At 34.2% G+C, this 22,433-nt stretch overlaps 1 protein-coding gene across 1 annotated transcript in view; it reads right to left on the reverse strand.

The window, feature by feature from the left end:
- Positions 1 to 22,433, reverse strand: part of LOC148944441 (DNA topoisomerase 2-alpha-like) — a 78,777-nt gene that overhangs the window by 4,815 nt on the left and 51,529 nt on the right. The window contains 9 exon segments of the mRNA XM_089100285.1: positions 1,208 to 1,306; positions 5,038 to 5,195; positions 6,405 to 6,512; positions 7,715 to 8,024; positions 10,017 to 10,308; positions 16,866 to 16,943; positions 16,945 to 17,115; positions 17,617 to 17,790; positions 19,830 to 20,091. Coding sequence (XP_088956411.1) covers positions 1,208 to 1,306; positions 5,038 to 5,195; positions 6,405 to 6,512; positions 7,715 to 8,024; positions 10,017 to 10,308; positions 16,866 to 16,943; positions 16,945 to 17,115; positions 17,617 to 17,790; positions 19,830 to 20,091 — 1,652 coding nt within the window.

Below are 22,433 nucleotides of genomic sequence, written 5' to 3' on the forward strand. Positions count from 1 at the left end.
ATACAAAATTTAAATAACCTTTACACTTCTACTTAATTTTTTTTTTTTGAAAAAGAAAGACAGAACTCTAATTTAAGCCTTTTATGATTTTTCTCTTCTTTACTATGACTGCTGGGAACAGTGTACTTTCTTTGGCACAAGTAATTATAAATTTCTTGTACAACAATATATAAAACAACAAAAATGTCTTACAATCGTAGTCCCTATTTTCTTTTGCCATTGCCTTAGCCACAAACAGGTAATTATTAATATAAACCGTAAAGGACACTTTTTTGTCAGACTTAAATTACATTTTATGTTAATATTATCTTCGGTTACTTATAAAGGACAGTAGACATGACTATTTCCTTTTAAACGAACCCCCTCCCGATATTCTACGACCAATTTTTCGGTATTATCATCCCAGAGGACAAAACACCAAACAGAGACACATTCCTGCTTCCTATGCTAAAAACTGATTTTCCTTGTTGCTCAAGATGGGTGACAATAATTCTTCTATGTGGGGTTTTCGGCTATGATGACTCCGGTGGTATAACTTCCATTTCAATCCAAAGCCCTTTTCGGGGATTATTATGCCATTTTACGAGATAACTACAGATTTGTTTTCGCAATAGACATTTACCATTAGAATTAACAGAAATAACAGTTATCATTCCAGAACTAGCTTCAAATGGCAATTCTTCCTCACTAAACAGTTTCTTTCAAAACATATTTAAAATTTTTCAATTACTGAACTGGACTTGGTAAACCATGATAAATTATATCAGCTTCATTAGTTTATCAGCTCTTTCCAAGTTTTAATTTTCATATTACAACTCAAGTTCTCTTTCGAGTTAATCTAAGAAATGACATAATATTAAACTAGTCAAAAAATTATTCATAAACAGCTATAAGAAGTCAACAGTGGATACTTTAAAACCAAAGTCTATTTTTGAATCTTAAAAGCAAGAGGACTGGCGTTGATTAACCAAACCAAAATTAAAAACCAAAGTCTATTTTTGAATCTCAAAAGCAAGGACCGCCTTGATTAACCAAACCAAAATTTTAAACCAAAGTCTATTTTTGAATCTCAAAACCAAGATGACTGGTGTTGATTAGCACCAAAAGAAAACAAAAACAAAGCATCGAACCTATCAACCATAAAATAATGATCTGTGTTTTACTATAATAGCTAACAAAAAAAGAAACGTAACATATATAAAATTACCGCCATTTGTCGGTGGTTTTAAACCAGAACCTGGTTTTGGACTGTCTTCATCATTCTTTGATCCGAGAAGAGAGTCGAAAAGATCATCAGAGGAAACGGCTAAAAAAAAATTAAGGAGACTAGAGGTTGCACTAAAGCAAAGATGACTAACATTTGAAATGTAAAAAAAAAACAGCCCTAAGCCACCATTTTAACAAATTTCCGGGCGTGGATGAATTTCAACATCCTGGTCATATAGGCAGGCAACATACAACAAAATATCATTATCAATATTGACCTGCAGGGACATCCAGGATTTTTTTCGGGGGGGGGGAGGGGTGAAAAAAAGAATTTTTTAGGCGGAAGGGGTTACAAAAAAAGCAACAAAAATTGGTTTATATTCATTTTTGTTAAAGTTTTACAAGTCAATAAACATTGCAGGGGGAGGGGAGTTCAAACCCCCCTGGATACGGCCTTATTGACTTGCACCAGAACTTCCAGCACACTCGAAGCCGCAGTAGTTTCCACTATTTGTACATTCTCTGCTAAATAAACAGAGAAAACGTTGAAAAAATAATTGTTGCGCTGTACTGTGTAATTTACACAGGTCTGTCATAGGTCACAACTTTTATTTTCCTTCCAAGCCCTTGTTTGCCAGTAGAATTTCTAAAAAGTGGAGGTTTTTGGTTATTTTCAATCGATTCAAGCCTGTTCTGCATGTTTAACACGATCCGTAGCATAGCCGTTTATAGAAAGAGAACTAAAATCTCTAGTTTTGTTCATTTACTTCAATACTTTAAGGACGTTCGATACCAAAAATATCATATTACGAGTCTCGACAGGGAGCTGCCGAAGCAATTTTGGCATAAACTGATATGGGATCTTTGATGTGTCAATAGTTCGAAGCGCTAACGAGATCCCGTGGCTGCAAAGATTTCAATCAAGTTAATCAGCAAAATAGGACACGTCAAAGGCTGTCAAATTATTCAGTGAGACTTCTTTTGAGCTGATTTTTAATGTTTTCCAAGCAAGTATATTAGAATATTTTTAGGGACAGTCCTTTCCTGAATTTTAAAAAGAAAATTCTGCTCCGTAAAAAAAAAAAAAAAAAAAAAAAAAAAAAAAAAAAACGGTTTCTAATGATGCAAGTTTCAATTATATTTGAATATATCTATATCTGGCACAAAACTGGAGAAGTGAATTGGTTTTTCTAAGGTTTGTGGTAGAGTAGGTGTCGGCTTTTAGTTTTCTGTCGTTTATTCTGATCACTTATCTAAGCTGTATGGTAACACCGCCCGATTAATTCTGAATAGCTTGGCCACACAACTTGAAACAGCTTGTAATGGACGAGATAGGATGATTCCTTAAGGTATCGAACGACCTTAAACAAAACCATTCTAAGAAAATTGCTCATCTAAAACAAACCACGACCCTTCCAGTGCGTTAAAGCATACCGAGATTACTTATCCAACAAGCCCGATTACTTATCCTGCGTAAATGACATCAGAGGTTAGGATTATTGCTACTTGGAATGGTCTGGTTTAGATGTGGGATAAGTGAAGAAGGAGGGATAGTAACTATTAAATGTAACACCACCTTAAGCCATTTGTAAACAAGCTATGTTTACAGTGAAGTTCACGTGTTAAATTTTATTATTTATCTAGTTGCCCATAGCATTTCAGTTCACAAAATGTCGGATAAGTATTTGCTGTTATCTTTTACAGAATAAATCTGGGGAGGTTAAGTGTTAATCCGACAAGTCAAAAAAGAATGCTCAAACGTACTATTCGTTTCAGATACAAAATAGATTATTTTCGGATTAAATCAGTTCAAACAACGAGCTGGTATTTTAGTTCAATATTTACAAGTCGTTTTGTCTTTATACTTTAAGGGCGTATCCAGGATTCTTTTCCGGAAGGGGGGGGGGGTAAAAATATTTACAAAATGCATAAAAAACTTGTTTATATACATTTTTATTAATTTTCTACAGGTCAGATATTATTTTTTCTTGGGGGGGGGAGGGAGGGAGTTCAACCCCGGCAACATCTTTGCCCTGGATTCGGCTTTGATCACTGGTCTCATTATTTGAAATTCTAAACTGCACAACAGACATATTTTTAAACCGTGGTTGCAGTGGTAGCTGCAACCTAGTAAGAGTCTTAACACGGCCTTATCTTATTCAATATAAGGCTTTTTATTTCGACTTCCGGTCTAGAGGTTTATCTGCGTCAAATCACATTTAATCCAACGCTTGCCTTTCTCAATTCAACAGTTCGACTCAGCAGAATTCGGCGGAGTTATTATTTGTAGAAATACCTAAAATTTCGTTTATCAAACACCAAATACTAGACAGACTTAATAGCTGCGTTTTTTTTCGAAGTTCCGTGTTTCATGGTTCATGTTCCAAGTTTCATGTTCTAGCCCAAAACCGCAGTTTTTGTCGCTTTCGTGTTCTCTGTCCATGTTCCTGGTTGAACGTCTAAAAACGCATTTTAGGAAAAGTGGCAAAATATTCAAAACTGTGGAAACATGTGGAAAAATTCTGAGCTTTTTACTTGCCTGTTTTCTTGTAAACATATGTTTCACCTTGGCCTCTATTCAAAAACGCATATTCAGCAGGATCTATGTCCATTTTCTTCCCTTCCATCTTATCCTTTCTTTTGTCATCTACAGATAACTTTTTTCTATCTGGATAGGGACCAATCGAACACGCAACACGCACAAAGAGCAAGTTCCAAGTTTGAGGAAACAGACAGTATAACAGGCAACATGATGTTTCGTGTTTCGCAAAAAAACGAAGTTTTGTTAAAACATGCTGTTACGTGTTTTGTCGAAAACGAAAACGTCAAAACGTTAAAGCTAAAAACGTCAAAAAATAAATTAGGGAGGGGACTTTGCACTGACTTATGGCCACATCGAGCTCATCTTGAAAATTTTCGTTATGGAGATTCAATAGCGTACAAGTTAAATAATTCTGTGTAAAGACTTGCTATACAGGAATAAGGCAAATAATATGACTTATCTTACTCACTGATAGCTTAACAAGAAGAATTTAATTTTTTCAGCGTCAATATCAGATAAATTGGAAATTCTGGCCGCGAAAAAGGTGTAATTTCTGTAAGAAAAAAGCGAAAGAAAATAGGCTATTCTTCACAGGCGTAAGGTCTAAAAACGCTTTAGGAAAACGTTAAATGACTCTTAACACTAACTTCTGACCTTTTAAAATAGAATTGTCAATTTTCTTCCCTGAGGTTTTGACATTTCTTAAACTAGAAAACCAACGAAAACAATGATCTTTCTTTTGGAACTTACTTATTGTGGCAACCGTTCTGTAAAAAAAAGAACTATAACCTCTGTTAAAAAAAAAATTCCAATCCATTGTTGAAATTTCGACTCCTAGATAAAACCAAAGAGTATAGGTAACTTACGAGAGTCGAAACTAGAGCTATTGTGGCTATATTTCATGGCTTTTTTTCAAACTTTGTGATTGTATTTCTTTTCAGAAACTAAGTCCAAACACCATTTACAACACTAAACACGAAATACTAGATTCTTTTGGTAATTTTTTTTGCGACACTAACGCCAGTTTTCACTCTTATTACCAGTTTTTACCTATGCTTTTTGGATAAAACGCTGAAAAAAAAAGGTAAGTTAGGCAAGAAAACGAAGACATTTTACTTATCAGTTCAAGGCACATAGCAAAGACCAAAGCCTCGTCAATAGAGCGGCAAGCAAACATTTCAAGGTGAAACGTCTTCTCATAACATAGTGCACATTATGCAACAAAAGAGAATCAAAAATTCAACTAGTCCCGACAGTTCCACCGAAACGACGAAACATGGCATATTTACCTTCACTTTTTGATTTCTTGGCAGGAGATTCTTCGTCAATATCGACTACGGAGGCAGGCCGTTTAGCAGAAGGCTTCGCCAATTTCTTCACTTTCTTCCCTCCAAACTCTTCATCAGTGTCAGAGATCACGATATCATCATCGTCTTTATTGGCTACCCTATAAATTAAACCAAATAATGTTCAGGGCTATTTGCTACAAAGGAAGACAAGGAGAAGAGACGAGCTATATATATACGATATATATCGTATACAAAGATACGATATATGTATATATATATATATATATATATAAAAGAAAAAAAGTGTTGAATATAATTTGACCCATAATGAGCAATATTAAAATCGTAATTTGCAGAAGTGCTCCAGTTTCCATTAAGGAGGAGAAATCCTATTGAAGATGGGGGTCTTTGCACTCAAAGAAGAATCTTGAATTAGTTGTACTCTGAAGGTGAGGGAAGATGAACTTTTACACACATAACACTATTCCACTATTTTGGACACACAGAAAAGACAATTACAGTATCTGGTTGATCAGTCACTTAAAGAACCAGAGAGAATAAGAAAAGTTCGAAAGACGGATTAATAATAATAATATTAATCCATATAAAAATATTCTTGAACATTTACAAATGGTGGATTTTCAGATACCACAGTTGACAATTCACGCAACCGCTCAACGAAGAGCTGCAGACGGGATTTTGCTTTGTAGTTTATTTAATTACTGTACGCCATATTTAAAATTGTAACAAACAGAAATTACAAATAAAACCCACATTGATTCAATCATTTTTGAAGCTGAGACAAAGTAAAAACACTTGCATTGAAATAGAAATAAACACTACTACTAATAACTGCTCATCAACGGGTAGAGTAAAATGAGGACAACAAACTGGCGAACTATCTTTCTTCCTTCAGCTCAGTAAACAACTTCTGGTTTGGCCACCTATAACGAACTTCGGTTTAAACTATTCCCATCTTCATATGGGGTTTCCTTGTTTGGTCATACACATTGCAGTCATTCTTTCTATAACATTATCCCATTAAATAGAAATTTAATGGGATAATGCGTTGAATCCATCCATGGCGCTATTATATGATCACTGAGTGGGCACAAATAATTTTGTTCCTGATGCGTAGTCTTACCAGTCCCTTTGTTCCATAAATTAACTTACAAAAATTCTATAAAAAGTCGAGTGAATCCTCTTCTTCTTTCCTTAGTGCGAATAGTTCTGCACCGCCCTTATCTAGGTTCTTCGTCGTCGTCCCAACTACAGCATATTTCAGCATAAGTCAAACCTTCTGCTCTTCAAGACATTCCTATTTTCAGCAGAATAATAACAATTAGAAACTAGTAAGCAATATTTACGTTTTAGGCGGTTTTGCAGCAGGTTTTGACGATTTCTTCGGTTTCTTCCCTTCAAGTTCATCATCAGTGTCAGAGATCATGAAATCATCATCGTCATCATCTGCTATCCTATAAATTAAACCAAAATTTATATAGAACCATTTGCTACAGAGGAAGACAAAAAGATGATTTTAATGCAACACCTACTGGCAAAGATGCAGGCTAAAAAACAGAAGAAATAGCGGAAAATATAATTTGACCCAAAATGACCCATAATAAAAGCGCAACTTTCCGTGGTGCTCCACTCTCCGTTTCAAAGGAGAAATCGTGACAAAGTTGGTGTCCTCCCTCTCAAGGAAGAGTCTGATATGATTGTAATTGTAAGACAGGGAAGATCAACCTATACGCAAACAACGCTATTCTCCTATTTCAGAGAACTATGAAAAGGGCAATTACAGTCCCCCATTAGTCAGTCATCGACAATAAGCATGAAAAATTCGAAACATGTACAAGTGATAATTTTAATACATAAAAATTAACAAATGGGGCTATTTTCTGTTAAAACATACGGCAATTCACGGTTGCATAATTAATCAAAGAATTATACACGTGATTTGCTTTTTCTTGTGTGTGTAATTGTCGCATGTTATACTTAAAGTTGCTATAAATAGAAAAAAAAAAAAAAAAAAAAACATATCACTTTGAATCAAGGCCCAATATTTAGACATCCGGATTCTAACTATAAGCAAAAGAACTTGCAATAAAATACAAATAAAATAGCGACTAAATGCTCAGCACAGGATTAAACGCAACGAGGTCAATTAACTAGCAAATTAGCTTTCTTCTTTCAGTCCTGTTAAGGCCTTTTGGCCATCTATAAGAACATTCTCAAAGGATTGGCGTCAGGTGCTGTAACATCATCCAAGCTTGATTGGCCCTCCTTGTTTTGCCTTACTGTCTGCACGAGAGACAGTAAGGATATATTTTTGTCCCCCTAAGGATACGACAAATCCACCCGAATCGCTATTTTATGATCACTGAGTGGGCGGACAATTTTATTTTTGAAGCATAGCATCTTGCAACCTATCTCTAACATTTTTACCCATAATTAACCCATTTAATTTAAAACGATCTGGAAAGAGGACAAGCAGATTCCCTTCTCTTTTCCTTAGAATATTCATATAATTCTGCACCGTAATTAACTAAATTTGTCATCGTCACCTCGAACACACCTAGCTTGACGCAACTCGGAACCTTTTGCTTTTCCCCACGTTCCTAATGATTAACTAAAAAAAAAAAAAAAAAAAAAAAAAACAAGGAGCAATATTTACGTTTTGGGTTTATAACTATCGGCATCGATGTCATTGTCATGGAAGATTTCTTCAGTGTCAGACTCTTCTACATCAGAATCTTCGGCGTACTTCGCTTTTACAGCTGCTGCTCGTCTTGAAGTTTTTTCACGAACCGGCGATATGTCCTCTTCCAGCTCCACAAAGTTAATATCGTCATCATCATCGCTATCACTGTCTCTGCCTTTTTTCTTTCCTTTCTTTGGAGAAGCTACTTTTTTGAAATTCAGGGTGGCCTGTTTCAATCCATCTTTTTTGGATGCTTTAGCCTTGGATTTTTTCATGCTACCCCCTGAAAAATATTCTCATAATAGAAGATTGATTTAATAAAATTAAAAAAACAAACAGTTGGCGTTTTAGTCCAACTAGATGTCCAAAGATTCCCAAAGAATATGCACAAGCATTTTAGGAGCTTTGGAAATAAATAAAAGGAAATTAGTTTTTCTTACTTAATAGCAGGTGAAAATCACAACCCTTATGACGAGACGAATAACGAGGAAACGACACCGAAAACACTAAATATAAAAGTTTTCGATGATTACACTGTCTATTAAAAAGGATTTTATCCCTATTTTGAGCTTTTATTTTATTGCTTAGCAATTTACTTAGCTTCCCTAAAGAATCGACTCTTATTAAAAATATATTGGGAGGACCCATCAACAGTTGGGGAAACGACTGCATGAACACAAGGTTTCAATAGATAAATCCCTGAGATGTGAAAATAAAAATGACAATTTAGATTCTGCTTTCGCCCGAAAATCCGCATTTGATTTCTGCATGTTTTCGGAAATCCGGACTATTTTGTTCTTGTTCAGAAAGCAATTTTGATATCAAATGTAAACGATCTACCACAGTCTTTTAAAGAGGCATTTGAGATTAAAAGGTATATAAATAGGAATTTTGCTATAAAGAGACACTGGAGATATTTACATAAGCCCAATTTATAATAACTTAATTTCAAGTCAGTTTAAGGTAAAACGACCTGTCCACATCTTTAATAAGAGTCGATTCTTTAGGGAAGCTAAGTCTATTGCTAAGCAAATAATTTTTGCGTAATCCAATGGGTGAATGTGTCTTTCATTTATTCTGGCTTAATTTTATTTAGCGTCTATTTGTTTCTCGTGTAGTCTATTTCAAAGGTTGGATTTTTTTTTTTTTTTTTTTTTGCACTGAAGATGATTTGGCTGAGGTCCTTGTGTGAAATATTTGCTTATTTTCTCTTCATGTTGTTCCACTAGCTGACACAGCCCTCGTTTTTCTCTGCTTTTTTTTTCTTTTCTTTTCATCTATTATATTTCCTATTCTTCTACTACCCACTTTGACCTATTACGTGCAGTCGAAACTAATTTCCACGCGACATCTTCAGCTGGCACCAAAAACTCTCTTTTATACTTCTGTAACCTAGGAAAAAACTTATAGTTTTTAAACTAGTGCAAATAGTTAGATCGTTCAACTACAGCAAATGTGTGCAAATATTTTATGAAACATAATTGAAACCTTCTTTGATCCAAGAGTTTATCCTAACTCATAACTTCCAACTAACCAACGAGAACCACGAGAAAGAGAAAAAAAAAGTAAAATTAAATCAGTTCGAATAGATACGAATCAAAGCAGCTGTGGAAGACAAAATAACAAAAAATTAAAAAAAAACTGCAGCTTGAAACAAAAGAAAAAAGTTTCAAGGTTGGACTAATCAGATTCATCACCATCTTGTCTGCAGTAGCTTTCACCCCTTTTAGTTACACTGACTCTATTTTCATATGTACTTTCTTCTCGTTTTCTCTCTCGGTTATTCTATATATTCCAGCAAATTCTTTTTTTCCTTTGATTTATGAGAAATAAATTGTCAATTCTATTTCTTTTATAATTGAAAACTTTTTCATTCCAGACTCGAACTCAACAGTCTTAAAATTTTATTCTTCTTCTTAGAAAAACATTAAAAAAAGAATTAAAAATAAATGGAACAAGTTTTCTTTCTTTTGCCACAGGGCTACGTTATTCACCCTTAATTAAAGATAAAAATCTTTATCGCCTTTGTTTCTATATAAGCATGTACACGCGAATCTATTTTAGCAGATGTATATTTCTAGATAGGGATGGAGCGAATTTGTAAAAAAAACAAAACAAACTATAATCAATTGGAGGATTATACAGAAAATATTAGTAAAATTTTAAACAAGTTAAGAGATTGGGACATTGGGGGGATGGGCCTAAAGGCCTGTGCATGTGTTTATTTCCTGAAAAATTAAGACCAAAACTAGTAAGAAATACTGCTAAATCCTACCTATACGCTCGACCAACGACGAATCTCCATCAACCAACACGTCCAGGTTATCTTTCTCAGCCGCTTCAGCTTTGGCCAGTGCTTTCGCTTTTTTGGATCCCTTATTCAATAGGGCATTCACAGCTCTTTCGACTTTCTTCTTCATTTCGTCATCAATAACTGGCTCTACTCGCTCACCAAATTTACTTGGCACTGTTTCCTTCTTCGCTTTCTCCTTCTTGAAACCGCCACCTTTCTTTCCAACTGAAATTGTGCTTTCATTTTCTATCTGTTTAGCTTCACATTTGTCCAACTGATGAATAAGAATGTATTTTTATTAAACTAATTGATGAAAATAATGGTAGAAAAAGCTGGAATTCATAACTTAAATAGTGATGCAGTAAAACTTGTCGCCACAATGTTTAGGCTTATCCCCAATCCATCTTGTACTTCATCAGTTGCAACAACAGCTGCAACCTAGTAAAGAGCAAACCACAGCCCATTATAATCGAAAAGTGTTTTTAAATAAACTTTCAAATCTAAAACAATTAGCACCAGGACAAATTGTCCATTTTCTATATTTAGTTTATCATCAACAATAAATCCGGTGACTCATTCAGTTGCTATCCCGAGACCCTTTTTCAAAAAAGTGCCCTCTTTGGAGACATAGGAATACCAATCTGGTGAAAATTGAAGTTACCCAAACTGCAAGGTTTTAAAAATTGAAGACGATTCCGTTCGTAAGCGATTTGACAAGCATGAGCTGGATAATTCAACAAGAGATTCGGGACTACCCCAAAAAGCTTCAAAGTTGTTACATCAAGACAACACGAGACGAAAAACTTGCTTCAAAAAGGAGATAAGATTTATCACTTTCGTCCAAGAGAAAGAGTGTTTCTACAATATCTTAAAAGTGGTGCTTTCGTTTGTTGCCATAATATACATGTTTAATGGAGGAATCGGGAATTCCAACATATAAATTATTTGAATAGTTATAATTCAATAATAACTCGAACGAATTCCTAACAGTGTCTTTACACAACTAGCCTGAAAAACATACACCATATCTTCTATCTTTTACAATTTTTTGAAGCGCCAATTTTCAGCACCGCGCTTAGTCACCGTCATTCCTCTGCCTTCTTTCCTTTTTATCAGAAAGGGCAAGTCCTCTTTTGTGATTTAGGCGGGCAAAGACAAGGTCCACCAATGGATCATAGGGAGGAGCATGCAAGTTCCAAAGGGGTCACCCTTGGGACCAATATAGTTTGAATTATATATTAGAGATCTTTACTTCGCACTTGGTAGGTTCTGTACTGAAGTTGGCAGTGCCCAAATACAGCAGCACCCTAACCAAGTCCTAACTATATTTGTGGATGACACATGTCTTGCGGTGGCAAAAATAGTAGAAAATGAATCATTAGGTCTGATAAGGAATAGCACAACGAGGACAGAAAAGTGGGTAAAGGCTAATCATCTCAAGCTAAATTATAAGAAATCTCCTTAGATAATATTTACTAGGTTTTTAAATTCCTACCCTTGGTTATAAGAGTTTAGTCCTGGATCTTTCAGTACTGAACGTGTAGCCTCTGTAAAATATACGGGGATATTAGTAGGTGAGACTAATTTTTCCAAATATGTGCCGCGTATACCATCCAAAACCTTTCGAAATGTGGATATTCTTAGAAAATTGATTTTTTTTTATTTCATATGCTTAGATTAATATATTTCTCTTTTGTTTACTCATATTTGATTTATTGTTGTTCAGTGTGGTCATCTACCTGTTGTACACATTTAAACTCGTTACAACTATTTGAAAAATTTGCTGGTTATTGTCATTACAAATTACGATATATACACGGCCTGAATTTTCAACCTGCCGTATTCTCCCTTCTTTATGAGAGAACACGCTTATAATATTCTTCAAGGGGCTGATAGGCCGACTTTGTGCAGACTGCAAAAAAACTCTGTTCTGTTTTGTATGGTTTATGATCTTTTTCTCTTTTATATTATATGAAATAGGATGTTAGGTGGTGATTCAATTTTTTTTTTAAACCTTTTCAATATTATTTTGGAAAATATTTTATTTTGTGTTTTAGAGATTACTGCACAAGTATTTAGGCTTACTCTCAAGTTTCCATTTTGTATTTTCTTGTCATCAAATAATTCTCTTATAACTAATAGGTCCTTATAACTATTAAAGCAGAGCAAAAGTCAAGTTTTATTAGGTAGCCCAGTCATGAGAACCTCTCTTTACTATTTCTTTTCAGGGTATCACCATAAAAATAATTTATTTTATGTATAAAGACCTATATTGTTATTAAAATTCCTTCTTCTAGAATTTACTCAATTACTATTAGCCCAAATCGCCCTTATTTACAGTTGGTTATCATAAATTGCTCGATAAGATTGAGCAAAATTCCACTGCTACCTAGCTTTAGAACTTCACGCGAAGGAGCCAATTTCTATAGCACTGTGAAGGATAAACAAGAGTTCAGTCATGAAAAGAGACTTAATCTTATATCATCGGAAAAAGAAAGCTAGGCTATATATATTTATAGTGTATTAAAGGCAATTACTTGGTCAAAAAAAAAAAAAAAAAAAAAAAAAAAAAAAACTGGTCATCCATCCAATCACCTAGGACAAAACAGTAAATCCAAACCAATAAGTCCCAAAAATCATGTCCAAAATAGAGCAAATTCAGCATTAATAAATATAAATCATTGTCCCAACACCAAGCCAAGCCAAAATTTAATATTCCCCAAGTAATCACCACATATCAGAACTCTTGAGAGAAATACTCAATTGCCATACGGGTTTTGGTACTTAAGCTTTCTGACCCGGGCTAATGAGTGCGCCTAACATAGAATCATATGGCATACCTTTATGCAGTATCACCTATGGACTATCTACAAAAAATACAATGCCCAAAAATATAAAATACCCCCCAAAAATTTTCAAAGCTTCATTCACCACTATTCACCTAGAAGTGATTCAAAGTAATAACTATCCAAATCTAAAAGAGCGACAGTTTGGCAAGTATACCACACATGATTACATAACAACAACTGCCAACAGATACCAATCACTTTCAAATTAAAAATCTAAGAACTAATCTCCTCCTATCCACTGTAACACGGCACCTGCTTGTGTTGAAGCAAACTCTAAATGAAAAAAATTATAGGGAAGAGAAAAAATACCTCCAACTAGTTACATCTAAATATCATTCAAAGCATCTTGATAATTTTTATTATACTTATTTAAAAGTTCATTATATTGAAAACTCAGTTTTTTAAATTGCCAAGCAAGTTTATTGGCGGAAAAACCTCGTACGATTAATTTATGGCTAAGTATTTGACTTCTAGTTTTAAAATCAATGTAATTAGTACGATTTCTCGCAGTTGGGAATAATGCGATGAATATGTTATATTTGTATGTATATTACTTTTCAGGAATGGGAAATTAACCACTTCAAAATTAAAATCATCTGTTTTATTATATATTTTAAAAACGAATGTATTATTAGGTGAAATATTAGTATCTAAATCTAGAAAATAGACATAATTGCCTTTCCCATTGCTGGGTTCCAGATTTGACTCTGGTGGGTATATCTTATTCGAAATATCTAAAATCTATGCACATTTTATCACCAGAAGGTCATCTAAATATCTTTTATTATTTGAAAGCAAATATTTTATATTACTTGGGTTCTTTTTATCAATCATAAATTGATATTCTAAATGGCTTAAAAACAGGTCTGCTATGAATGGCCTAGCATTACCACCGATAGGAATTCCAATACTTTACTTACAAAGATTACCTTTTATTTTTATAAAAGTATTGAATAGAATAAATTCTAGTAAATCGTAAATCATATCTAAGCTTTAACATCTTGAACTAGTTGTACTATTAAAGAAATTAGTCCATCTAGCCTTCTTATTGTAAGTATCAATTTTTAGAAAAACCAAATTAGACAAAAGGAAAGCCTTCTTGATAATCTTTTTTAAATTTACAAGTACTAAATTAATTGGTAGATTTGTATATAATGTGGTGAAATCAAACGAGTCCACTCTTTTTGCTGAAACTAAAGCCAGAGAATCTATTATTTGCAATGAATTATTAACGCTTCAATTTGGATTAAAATTATAAATTTTTGTAATTCCCGAGCAATATGCCTTAAATTTATTTTTAATTTTTCCTGAACTACACGTTGGGTCAGTCACCAAAATTCTTATGGGGAAATGGGCTGCGCCAGCAATAAAGTATGGTATCTGGGAATTATTTTTAAATTTGGACGTTCAATGTACGTCCGTAAAAATGTGAAATTTTCATCATTATCATCAACCTTGATATTAAATTTTTTTTAAAGAGTATATCTTCCATTATTTTCATTAAACTATTATTACTATCTTGAACCTTTTCGTATGTATTCGTTGTACTTAACTCCTTTGATAAAAAGCACAATATAGCTTCTGACAAATTATTGCAAAATTATTATTAGCGTTATCAATTGGTACAATTACAAAGTCATTCTTTATAATAGCAATCACTTGTTTTATCATAGCATTATAGAAAATTACCTCATTATTACGATTATTTGCATTATTATATATCTTATTTCTAACCCTATTAATAATTAAATTTTTCCAATTCTGAAAACTATTTTTATTAAATTTCTCTTTTTTGCACCACTTACCAATAAATAGATCTAAATCATTATTTAACCCACTAAGCACATTAAAGGGTTTTAGATGATTAGAGAGACGGAATTTAACCCCCATTTTCATTATACTCTGTAGTTCCATTTGTTTTATTATTGCCAAATCACCTGTTATAATATGTTCATAAGTTGGATTTACAAATGATAAAAATTGCTCACACTTACACACAAGTTTCCAATTACTATCCATGTCCAAATTCTTAAGTATTAAATTATAATTAGAAGGGATGGCCGCATAAAATTCGGAGGGGGCTCATTTGATTGGAAATCGGAAATTCTAGTGCCCTTTCGAAGATTCAAAAGTGATCAGAGGGCAACTATACCCCCAAGGCCTTTTCTCTCCAAACATATCCGATAAAATTTTGAGATAGCCATTTTGTTAAAAAAGATCGAAGATCAGATAACAAAAACTACGGGGTCGAGACAACCCCCCCAGAGCCCAGAGACAGGTGTTGTAAGTTATGTCCCAGGGACATATAAGGTTTTGTGGAAGGGATGCTCGTAAAAACTTTGTAGGCGGCTTATTTGATTGGAAATTGAAAGTTCTAGTTCCCTTTCTTAGAGTCAAAAGTGATCATAGGGCAACTAGCTCCCCCCCACGCCCTTTTCCCCCAAATGCACATGATAAAAATTTTGAGATGCTATTTTATTTAAAAGAGTTTCAAAACTCAGATAACAAAACTCCAGGGTCGACACAATCCCCCCAAAGCCCAGGGGCAGGTGTTATAAGTTATGCCCCGGGGGCAATTAAGACTTCTTATGGAAGGGGTGGTAGTATAAGCTTCGGTGGGGGCTCAAATGATAAAATAATTACAAGTCTTAGTTCCTTTTTTAAAGACCAAACGCGATCGGAGGGCTCCTAGCCCCCCCCCCCCCAATACGCCATATTTTCCCGAAAATACATCAGAGCAAAATTTTTAGATAGCCATTTTGTTCAAAATAATCCAAAAATTATATAAGAATGCCTCCAGGGTTGACACCCCCCAGACCTCGGGGGAAAGGGTTGTAAGTTATGCCCAGGGGACATATAAGGTTTTTATGGAAGGGATGGTCGTATAAACTTTGGAATAGGAGAAATTTCTTTTACGAGTTTCGATTGAAAATCAAAATTTCTTTTGCTCTTTTTAAGAGTCGAAGGGGATCAGAGGGTAACCAGCTCCCCTCTCGTCTCCCGTTTTCCCCCGATGCAATGGTTAGAAGTTAAGCATATTTTCCATTGTTAACATATAAGTTTCTTTTTTGGAAGGAGTGGTCATATTCACTTTAGAGGTGATTGAACATTCTAGTTCTCCTTACAAGAGTCAAAAGTGATCAAAGGGCAACCAATCCCTCCCCTTTTACTCAAATGCATCCGGTCAAAATTTTGATACAGCCGTTTTGTTCAAAATAGTCCAAAGGCTAAATAACTATGCCTCCGGGGTTGAAATCCCCCCCCCCGAAGATCCAGAACTAAGGATTGTAAGTTATACAAGTTGCTTATTGTTCCTTCGATAGTTTGATTTAATGATTGACAGGGCAACTTTTATTTACGGGAGAAAAGCTGTAAGTTATGCAAGTTGTTTATTGTTACTTTGATAAAACTTTGATGTTAAAAATCACTACAAGAGTTTGGCTACTGCCTCCTTCCCAAACTGTAAATGTCTAAAAACTAAAGCGTCATTGACGCTTTACTGAGAACCTATTTATTACAAATATTCTCTTTTGTAGTTATTACAACATTTAAAATAAAGATTACAGCAAAATAAAATTTTGAACTGATGGGCTTTTAGTAATTAATTTCATTATATATCAAATATTCAGTTTAATTTTATTAGTTTAATTTGGCTACTGCTCCCTTTCCTAACTGTAAAAGTGTAAAGCCTACTGCGTCATTGGCGCTTCACTGACGACGAATTATATTACAAATATTTTTTTTTCTGTACTTATTACAATATTGAAAATCAAAATGAACCCCGGAAATTGTTTATTTAATTTCTATTCATTTTGGGTTCCATTTATTCTTTTATAGGAATTTCTGGTCGTTTTGAGTTTGAATTATAATAAGTTTTTATTTATGCTAATCTTAAGTTTAAAATGGCCTTTACTTTTCTTTGAAAAACTTCTTTTTTTCGGATTTTTTTAAAAATTAATCTACATAAAGTCTTATTATAAACCTCTTTGAGGAATAGGTCCAGGTCTTCTCTCCACAAATCCCCGGCTGTCTTTCCTCGTAGAATCTCAAGCTCCTGTCGTCTTTTCATCTCTTCTTTTCAGGAGTTCGTCCTTTGCTTCTTTTGTCAATGACCACATCGGCATTCTAAGGATGTAATCATAGTCAGGCTTATCACCAAGCGATGCAACTCTGTCAACTATACCATCACCAAATTCAGGTTCACCACTTTCTTCAGCCTCCGCTGCTTCTTCCTATGAATCAATGGAAAAATAAATATATTAAAAAAATAATTTTTTTTTCTCCTTCTTTTTTTTTTATTTTAGGACTGTGCGGCTATTGGGTAAATTTCAACTCAAGAATTTTATCATCTTCGAGACCATCTCCTACAGTTCTAAGAGAAAGAATCAGACCAATCTAAAGGCCTAAACTTGGAAAAAAAAGTTCCAAGGAATTGACAAATGTATTAATTTTTCAGTTGTTTTCCTGTTTGTAAAATTGTATATTTAGAATGTAAAATGTCAAGGTGTCGACAAAGGAGATTTTACAGGATAAATGAAGTGTCTAAACACCAGATTAAACATACGCATTCAAAAACTCACAGCGAAAAATTATTGTTGAGTGAGTGAGAGAGAGAGAAAGAGAGAAAAAGAGAGAGAGAGAGAGAGAGAGAGAGAGAGAGAGAGAGAGAGAGAGAGAGAGAGAGAGAGAGAGAGAGAGAGAGAGAGAGAGAGAGAGAGAGAGAGAGAGATTACCAGAGCAGCTTCTTTATTCTGTGAAATCTTCCATGCCAAAACAGGATCAGAATCATACCCCTTTTTCTTCAATTCATCTATTAGTGCATCTTTCTTCTTATTTTCAACGGTTATCTTTCCGTCGCATTTTTCAACTATGAATCGAGCCTGATTAGACAATTTCGCAGCTTCAGCCTAACAAAAAGAAAAGAAAAAGAAGTCTGAAGTACAGCAACACCAACTGATTTTAGCGAACATACATTTTTAAATATAATAATACTTATCATAAGTCTAAATATGAAAACATGAAAAGATTTCATATATGAATTCAACAAACGTCTGACGGTAAGTTTAGATAAGCTGGAAAAACCGTCAACCAGTCTGTAAAAACAGTTTCTTAGCCTGGAATAAACATTAATACTGGCTTTACCTTGCTGTTTCTACATGCATGATTTTATTACATAGATACGCTTTGAATGTTATCTGTTCCATCAAAGCAGTGTGAACACTACACTATTTCTCTTTGGTGGATTTTATAGGTTCAGATACCATTTTAAGAAGGAGTTTGAATCTAATATTGCTCACAGATTCTTGTCGCATGGAAGCCTGTCCTCCTAGATTTTTCCCACACGTTGAAAATACCTATTCATTGAAAAACACCTATTTTATATATCCATTTCAAAATTAAAAAAACACAACAAATTCGCCCCCCCTAGATTTTGATAAATACATCCCCCCTTCTAAATTTGTGGATTGACGGCACTGAAAGTAAAACGTACACCTCATAGGATCGTAGTTTTATTTAATAATGTCGTTGCATTATTAAAATAGTATATACCAATGTAGAACCGAATGACGACGCTGGTAGTAACTTATATGGAAGCTACAACCAGTTCCAGAAATAAATAGAAAAGATACCTGATAGAAATATAATTTTGTAGTATGCGACTTAGATGCTTATGTTGGTACAAATAAGAATTGACGATATCCAAGCTTTGGCCAATTTGTGTAGGGAAGAATTATAGTAATGTTAAGATACTACCACAATGTTTTAGACGCAAATAATATTTTGCCACTTAGGGGTAACCAGTAAAGATAAAACGATCAAGCCCATAGTAGCCGAGAATTTAAAAATGCAAAAAAAAAAAAAATGTCAAGTGAGGAAGAATCGCAATTTGAAGCTGATTTAGGAATGGTAACTATAATTTCGGTTAATCTTAATTGTAAAAATATGTTGCAAATTAAAAAAATTTTCCGCATATAATTTACCAAAGACTGATAGGATCAATAGAAGACACTAGAGTATATAGGAGTAATATTACTGATAAGAGAACTAAAAAAGGATCACCTAGCAGTATTATAGAAGAAATTTGGGAAAGATAGCTACTTATTAGGTAGTTCGAGAGGAATACTTAAAAAAGATTTTGATATACAATTGAATAATTTATAATTTGATAAAGTAGAGGATGAATGTGATAACATTAGGCAAATAATAAGTGAAGTACCGGGTTAGGTTTCAGAGGAAAGAGGTACGAAAACAACTAAGCATATTGGCAAAAAAAAAATTAAGCCTGGTTGAAAAGTCAGCAGTTTTGGGCAAGAATTCCCTAAGTAACAAACAACGGGACGGATTTTTGATAAGTTAGAAACAGAGAAAGATATATAAGTAAAAGAACGGAATAAAAAAAAGAACACAACAACATGTACTAATTTTATGGTAAATGAGTTTTTGGAATATAAGTGCACTTAAGGCTTTATACTTACTTGGGAAATCAAGGAAATAATTGTAAAACCTGTGTAAGCCACAAAAGCAAAACCATGAGGCAGAGAGACATGGGAGGGAGTAAAGAGGATGGGAGGCTCTGAAAAGGGTGGAGTGGAGGAGAAGAAAGTTGGACAACTGTGTTGTCATCACACGGATTGCTACTATAATAAGTTGTCTTCACAAGCATAATTGTATCCCTGTTAAAGAAATGCATACATGCTTATCTTTTCTCTGTTTTAAATACTAAGGGAATCGTAAAAAATTCATTTTCTTCACGGTAGCCACACCCCGCTACTCTAGAGTATAATTTCAAAGGAAATAATCAGATGTCTTGCACAACTTTTATGGCGTTTGACATAAAGAGATTCAATTTGGCTTTAATCAAATAAAAAAGAGATTCAAGGTGGAATTTGCTTCCAGAGCTTAGGATTTATATTCAAATCAGCAACACTATAATGTCAACAATTACCTGTAGGATTCCTTCAAGATATGCTTTTCTCTTAGCATAGAACGACAGTCTCAGTTCGTAAAATTCTTTCAGTATTTCTTCCACAGTTTCAAACCTTCTTAAAACACCTTTTGAATCAAAAGCGACCATGTTGTTCAGCGAGATAGTTGACTGCAGTTTGAAGAACTTGTGAAATCCTTCAGCACGGGCCTTAGCAAAGTTGTCAGAAGTCATTGAAACAACAAATCGCACAGTGGTGTCCGTATGGTATTCTTTGTAATCTCTGAAAATATATATATATATATATATATATATATATATATATATATATATATATATATATATATATATATATATATATACCTAAAAAAATACACCTAAAACATAAGAGTGTACACAACAACTTCTTAAAGTTTCTTGGAGATCTAATAAGTAGTGTAGTAACACACAAAGACACACATTCGATTTTGTTTATATAGAAGATGCATTTATACAAATTAATTTACCAGTATAAAGACTACAGGAATTTTGTAAGTCTATAAATTAAAACCGGCCCCAAGATAGACACACCTACCTTACTGGTGAACATTGGCTTGACTCAATGAAATGAGGGAATACAGGGCATCAAAAGAAACACAAGGAAAAATAAAAATATTAAGGCTACAATACCTTTTATCTTTCCGGCGTGGAAAGGGAGGCATACGTTTTCTAATCCTACGTGAGCCACTTTGAAACACTCAGGTTCAGCTTCTTTTTAATTTTCAACAGTCTGTTGGTCATTGAGATTTTCACTTATCCTCAAGGTCAATGAAGTAATTTCAGAGGCCTAAGATCTTTGGTGACAAATGATATGAGTACTTTTGTTCCCTGACTATCCATAACTTTTTTTTATTGTATTGTCTTAAAAACAGATCAAACTCCAATAATTATGTCTGCTATCCCAATTAACACATTTATATATAGCTCGTAGCATCCTATAGTTGGTGCCGCTTACTTCCTGTGATACGAAAGAATTTAGAAAACCTGCGGGGTTTAATTTTTAATACAAGGAAACTTTTTTTTTTGTGCGTGAGAGGGGTTTGCTAATAAGTGGATAACCGGATCAGTCAAGTTTATTAATTATAGCCTTTAATATTAAGATTCTAGCGAACAGCCACTTGTTATTGTCTGTTCCTGCTGGCTGGTTGTGGTGTTCGCCGTGCTTTAACCGCGGATCGGCAATTACATAGGTAGAGACGAAATGTATTTTTAGGTGAAATTATTTTGATTTTAGAACTAGTTAAGGATAACAAAGAGCAAGTGTACGCGTATGATAAAGATTCATTTGACGAATCTGATCATCAAGTATTACACAATATTCTACAACGAATACACTCCTTGAGTCATTTCTAGGTAATTATTAGAAAATTCCTGAAATTAACAACGAATCGCAAAACATATTAAAGTCGATTGATTTGTAGGGTCAAGTGTCAAGGGACCATGTTCACTCTGTTATAATCAAGTCACTCGCGTTGAAAAAAATGGAAAAAAAGAAGTTAATGCTGGCGTAATTTCATTTGAAACCCAATCGGATCTGGTATCCAGCGAGACTAAATATTACCATGAAATGATATCTTTGCTGTCAGGTAGAATTACGTCACCTGAATATCTATCAACAAAAAATAGCGTGATTGTTTGGAATTAATTAAAAAAACTTTTTCCACAAAATACATTTTTCAAACAAAAGTAAAGAACTCCATTAAACCAAAAACGAGCAAAAATAAAATCAAATAATCTACCAAGCGTAAAACTACCACAAATCAGCATCGATATAAATGAAACCCAAAACGAACAGAAATTACAATAAATAACCGAGTCAAAATAAAAACGAGCAGAAATTAACATGAGTAGGGTTCAAAACCCCTGTGCCTTCCCAAGGCCAGAGCATAATTTGCAATTTACTGGAAAAATACAAATGGATGTGCATTGTCAGTTGAATATACATTTGCTCGTATTTATTCCTTAAAATGCTGCTCGTTTTGATTTTGACTGTTATGTAAGTCATCCAATGAGTATATACAACCACCCTTTCTATAAAAACCTTATATACCCCTGGGAAATAACTTAAAACCTTTTCCCTAAGAGCTGTGGGGGCGGGGGTGTCTTCCTCAAAGACATAATTTTCAAGCCCTTCAACTACAATGAGCAAAACTGTTATCTCCAAATTTTGAATGGATGTCTTTGGGGAAATGATGAGCGTGGGGGGAGGATGGGGGTGGTTGCTCTCAAATTACTTTTGACTCTTAAAAATGGCACTAGAACTTCCCATTTCAAATCATATGAGCCCCATCTGAAGTTTATACGACCACCCATTCCATAGAAACCTTATATACCCCCAGGGCATGAAATACAACCCTATCCCCAGGGCAATGGGAGGCTGTGTCAACCTTAGAGACAATGTTATGTTCTTTGAACTATTTTGAGCAAAATCGCTATCTCACAATCCTAATCAGATTCGTTTGATGAATAGGAGCAGTCCGGGGGGGGGGTACCTGCCCTCCACCACTTTCGACTCTTAAAAGGGAACTAGAACTTTCAATTTTCAACCAAGTGAGCCTCCTCTAAAGTTTATACTCCATAAAAATC

The sequence above is a fragment of the Artemia sp. Qi Xiang Cuo genome, chromosome 14, assembly GCF_049724085.1.
Source record: "Artemia sp. Qi Xiang Cuo chromosome 14, ASM4972408v1, whole genome shotgun sequence".
NCBI lineage: Eukaryota > Metazoa > Arthropoda > Branchiopoda > Anostraca > Artemiidae > Artemia > Artemia sp. Qi Xiang Cuo.